Here is a 5,747-nt window from a genome sequence, read left to right as displayed (position 1 = left end):
TTAATCTAAAAACCGATTAGGTTCAATTTTTTTGGAAGTGAAAACTGGTTTGGTTCTAGTGTTTAAAAATCAGTTCGATTAATAAACTATTTTTAGAAAAACAGTTTGAGTCAGTTCATCTCTGCAGTTTGGTTCAATTTTAGGTTTTTTTGTACATCCCTATATAAACATGAAGGTGGTAGGTGGATTCTAGTGTACTTGATAGGTGATTACTCTTAATATTCGTGGAAGTTCACGTCTCATATTATTAAATGAGATATTATTAGCTACAATGTAGTTTGTACTCATACGTTTGAATATGATTTAGGGTCTGTTGGAATTGTTTGAGCAGAGAAGATGAAGAAAGTAATAGGAATGGTGGTTTCAAATAAGATGCAGATATCTGTTGTGGTAGCAGTTGATAGATTATTTCACCACAAAGTGTTTAACCGATATGTCAAACGTACCTCTAAGTTTATGGATCATGATGAGAACAATCTTTGTAACATCACTGACCGGATTAGTATTGTGAATAATTTACATAACTTGTACTTGTGTTAGTTAAATAGAAGTGCTATTGCATTGCAAAATTTAAAGAAATTGTTATCGTTTTGCGATATATTCTTTAGAATAAAATATTGTCAGATAGTGGCTAAAGTGGGATTATGGTAATCCTGTTTAGTAGAATTTGAACAAACTGCTATTTTTTGAGATCCGCAATTGACAATATTGTCTTTTACAGTTATGGATTGGCTCAGCTCTTGGTTTTGCGAGATAACTAAACAAGCAATGTAATATTTATGTGGCTGTCATTTCAGGTTCGGCTGGATTCTTCTAGGACTTTGAGCAAGCGTAAAAATTGGGTGGTTGCTGAAATTATTAAGAAAGCACACATATATGTTATGTCCTCCGCAACGGCCGTGGATCACGGAAAATAACAGTTTATTTAAATTCCATTATGTTAAAATTTTATAACATCACTATTTGACAACACTGATGCTCATATTGCATACCGTGAAAAATAGTGTCTGGAACGGGTCAGTGGCACTTGCAAACTCAGTTTGACACATGATAGTTGCGAACGCTATTTTATTAGAAGTTACTAGATAGATGATGCATTTACATTAAGCTAAGAAATGATTGTGTACCTTGAATTTGTTTACTATATAAAAAAAAATTAGGTGGTTATGGAGTGTCATTTTGTACTGAATTCTCAAGTAGATAAGCTATGTTCCCTAGTTTCATTTCCATATCTTTCATGTATTTATGTGTGGGGTTCAATGCTTTCCTTTCATGATCTACTATCAGAATCAATGTTTTTAAAACCAAGCACGAGGTTAAATCGTTTCAAGTTTCTAGACATCTAGTTAATACTAATTGATCTGATTTATTAAAGTCTGGTTTTTTAAATATAGGGTTGAACTTTTCGTTTTGTAATAATTATTTTAAGCTATACAATGTAGGATAATTTATTTAAATATCTTCTTTTTTTTTTTCTTCAAAAGTAACCAAAATATCCTACTATAAAAAAAAATTAAAATGTCTTATTTGTTTTTTTTAGAAGGTTGCATCTCTGTCCTACGACCAACTGAAAAAAAAAATTGATGCAGTATAAAGTCGCATTCCGGAGATGCGACCATATACACAGTATTAAATTTTTATTTCTTCATTTTAACAATGGTAAAATTATTTATTTAACAAATTAAAATATATATATATATATATATATATATATGAAAATACTATTATTAAAATAAAATAAAATACATTAAATTAAAGAAAAAAATGGTACTTGTACCAAAATAAATAATATGTTATATTATTTTAACAACTTCCTCCTATTTTATAGATAAATTGATATTATTTTAACAACGCTATCCTATTTTGCAGATAAATTAACAAATTAATTCTATTTTATTAACAACTTCCTCTTTTTTTTTCTCCGGCTCTAATAAATAAAAATTAATAAAAATATTAATAATAATTATAATTAAAAAATAGTAAATTATATTAATAACTTCAAACAAAATACATAAAATTGAAGAAAAAAATATACATCAAATTTGAGTAGATGTGTCAATATCGTTTGGATAATGTTTACTAGTATGACCAGAGACTCGACATAATCTGCACTTTTTTAGTACTTTTTCTGCAGTGTCCATTTTTGTTTTAATGCATTTAATCTTTGAGCAACCTTTTCTTGACTCTCTGTATTTGAGGATTGTGACACACCTTAACACCTTCATATTCTGGCCCATATCCTTTGTTTGATATAGGTTGGAACTTTTTTTCGTAGACTTTTAATACCGTTTCCACCTTGCACATCATGTATAAGACTCAAATAATCATATTTTATGTTAGAACATGTTGTTATAACCTGTGAACACGACATATGTATAGTTTGATATTTTCTACAGTCGCACCACTTTTTAGGAAGGCTGATAGTGAAATGACCAATTGTTTGACATTCTCTTGGATTTACCGTCTCGTGGTCCATGAAAGTATGATTGCTCCTATCAAAACTATCAACTTTATGACTATTGTATTTACGTATTTCAGATTTCATAAAATTTATTCATTTTTTCGTGTATACCTGACCAAAAGCTAAAATTGAAGCGTATAGTCTTCCCTTTGTTGGAAATAGTGTTCATGTCTTATAATAAGTTGATTGGACCAAAGCAGTGATGGGAAGGTTGAACGTGTCTTTTAAGTTTATCGACTCCACTAGGTTGGTTGTGATGTGACCCCAACGGCTACCTCCATCAAATGTTTTAATTCAACTTTCTTGTGGTATGTTATCTAACCATTTTATAGCCTCCCAATTTACTATGCTAATTTCACTTCAATAGTATCTATACGTAGGGTCATTAATTGAAAAACTTGTATTGACAACACAATAAACAATCAGTCAAAAAATTATTAAAAATTACACTAATTAAAAGTTAAGAATGAAATTATTACACATATGAACAATTTTTTTCTTCAATGCAATATAATTAAATTCCCTTGTAAAATATGTCAGACGCAGAACACATGCTTTAACGGAGGATTTTGCCACCCATTATTTAAATTATTATAAGCATTTTTAATGGATTGGTGTCTATCTGAAATTAAATAAATGTTGACTTGTGGAGTGACGTATTTTCTCAAAAAGAAACTTCAACCCTCTCTTGTTTCACCTTCCACAAGAGCATAAGCAATAGGAATTACATTTTCGTTACGATCTTGTGCAACTATTATCAATGGAGTCCCTTTGTACTTGTCGTATAACCAAGTTTCATCCACTTGTACAACTGGCTTGAAGAAATTAAACGCAAATATGCACCAAACAAAAGCCCAAAATAGTCGATGAAAGATCATTATCTCACTTATCAAACTATTCTCATGATAAGTTGGAATTGTTTCTATTTCTATTTTGGTTCATGAAGTAAACGTTTGTGTAACCAACAACCATTATGTGAGTTGATTGTAATACTCTTCCCAATTACCATAAATTTGTTTGATTGCTTTATTTTTTTGTTACCCAAGTCTTTCTATAACTTACTGTATAGTTGTGCAAAGCCTGAATCTAAGCAATAATGACTTTCACTTTGATTGAAGTGTCCACTTTCAGAACTTGCATAACGCTTGTACATATCATGTCAGAATCGAGTTTCTGATGATCTTGTGACAATGCATAATTTGTGCATGTATGAGGCAAATTAATTTTACCAATCACCCACAATTCACTCTTTTTGCGATTTTAAGCTATGCATCTAAATAACCAATTTGGACGTAAACAATTAATAACATACTTTTATGAATCTGATTTTTGTATCGTAAAATTCAATGATTGTTTTAAATGGTAATGTTTGATTGCATGTACGCATTCATCATTGTTTGCAAACTTCATTTCAATTGCAAGAGTTCCATCTATTGTTGGGATTTCTTTAAAGAACGTGTGATCAAATTCAGTTGATTGTTCTACATTCTCTAAATTTTATGTTATTCAGGTGAAATGGTGGATCGAATACAGGTAGGATAGATTGATCTTATGATTCTATATCTTCGTCATCATCATTGTCGTCGTCAGAATCACCAAATGATTCATCAAAGTATGTTTCATCCTTTTCATTTTAATCACCTAATTCTTCATCGTTGATATTATATAAGACACTCAACAGAAGATCGCATTGTGGACTTGTTAGGGGAGATTCATGATGGAGTTGAAAACTATTCAAATGAGTTTGTTCAATTTGGCTAGAGTATGGTTCATAGTATGGTGATGGAGAATATAAGTCGGGTTGATAAGGGGTGTTTTGATCAAAAGATTTGGTATAGTCAAGATAAGACATGTTTTAGGTCGATGGTTGATCAATGTTTGTTGATGTAGGACCATCCTCAAATGTAACATATAACTCGATGGGGCATACTGCCTAGTTGTGACCACTGTGCATAAATATCAAACATCTGTTGAACATCTTCGTCATCACACACTTTCATAAGTTCAAACCTTGTTGTATTTTCACCAAAGAGCACAATGAGTCGATAAACTTTGTCTTCGAGCTGTAACTTTTTTTAATGACATTCTTTAGAAGAGCAAGGTTGCTTCTATAATGTAATTTGAATGCCTTTTTATAATCACTTACAAATGTTTTACCTTCAACTCCGTCGAGAATTGGACCACTGTAATAAACAATAAAAATTACTTATTAAGCATCTATGATTAATTAATTGATTAAGTATGAAACGTTAGAAGGCATGGTGAGATAGTGTGATTTAGTTTTCTATTTATACAAAGTAATAAGGTGTATGTATTCTTTAATAGAATAATTTGATTGGTTGAAACTAAATCACAAGGATTCTGTAACATCCCGTTATTTCGAGACATTAACTAACACAATTATGAACGTAAAGATACAAATTCTTATATATATATATATATATATATAAGATTATCTTAAATATTCATTTACTTTAAAACCAATTAATAACTTTTTCAATTGTATTTTCAAAAATAATGAGTCAGAGTATTCACAATTACAAAAGTAAATTTAATATGTAAAACAAAAGAAACTCCTAAAGCCAAAACTCTTGGCGTTTTACTACCCAAAAATATATCCTAGTTGGTCATAACTCTAGATGCTTGTGGAAAACTCACCAAACAAGCCTTACAGCAGTACAAAAGTATCTCGGAGCCTTCAACTGTATGATATTGTACTTCCTCACATTTCTCTTACTAGGTTTGTCTGCGACATTATTCACTCAAGTAACACTGTAAGTTACGTCTTGTCAAATGTAAAGGTCATCTCCAAATAACAAACACAAAGCAAATAAATAGGCATATATAGTTATTATAGCGAAGACATAAATAAATCATATACTTCATTTAACAGTTAAAATCACAAAGCACCAAAGATACAAATCAACCAAAATGCATAAATCCTATTTGTTAGACTACATGTCAATGCATGATTTCGGAATATCACCACCTTGTAGAGCAAAGAGACCCACCATTGGACAATGTCCCGCTGTTGGACTTGTCCCACCATTGGACAAATGCTCTACAGGGTTTCATGTTAATTACCCCACCGTTGAGTATTTTTCTGAATCACATTGCATTTGCAATAAACTATCGTCACATACTTGTGACTAGGTTCAGGTCATCAATGCATGCATGAATGTCATCACCTTAGTTAGTAACAACATATATCACCCAACCAGAGCGTTCAAAACTATTCAACTTTGTCCTAAACCAACTTGGTTTAGACACAAAGTTATCACCTAGA

At 30.9% G+C, this 5,747-nt stretch overlaps 1 protein-coding gene across 1 annotated transcript; it reads left to right on the top strand.

The window, feature by feature from the left end:
• Positions 1–336: 336 nt before the first annotated feature.
• Positions 337–4,222, top strand: LOC101513306 (uncharacterized). Its single transcript, XM_004506869.2, has 4 exons — positions 337–507; positions 798–900; positions 4,019–4,073; positions 4,132–4,222. The coding sequence occupies exons 1-4, from the start codon at positions 337–339 to the stop codon at positions 4,220–4,222; spliced, it is 420 nt and encodes a 139-aa protein (XP_004506926.2).
• Positions 4,223–5,747: the final 1,525 nt, after the last annotated feature.

Source organism: Cicer arietinum, chromosome 6 (genome assembly GCF_000331145.2).
Source record: "Cicer arietinum cultivar CDC Frontier isolate Library 1 chromosome 6, Cicar.CDCFrontier_v2.0, whole genome shotgun sequence".
Classification (NCBI taxonomy): domain Eukaryota; kingdom Viridiplantae; phylum Streptophyta; class Magnoliopsida; order Fabales; family Fabaceae; genus Cicer; species Cicer arietinum.
This window is presented reverse-complemented; position numbering and strand designations above follow the sequence as displayed.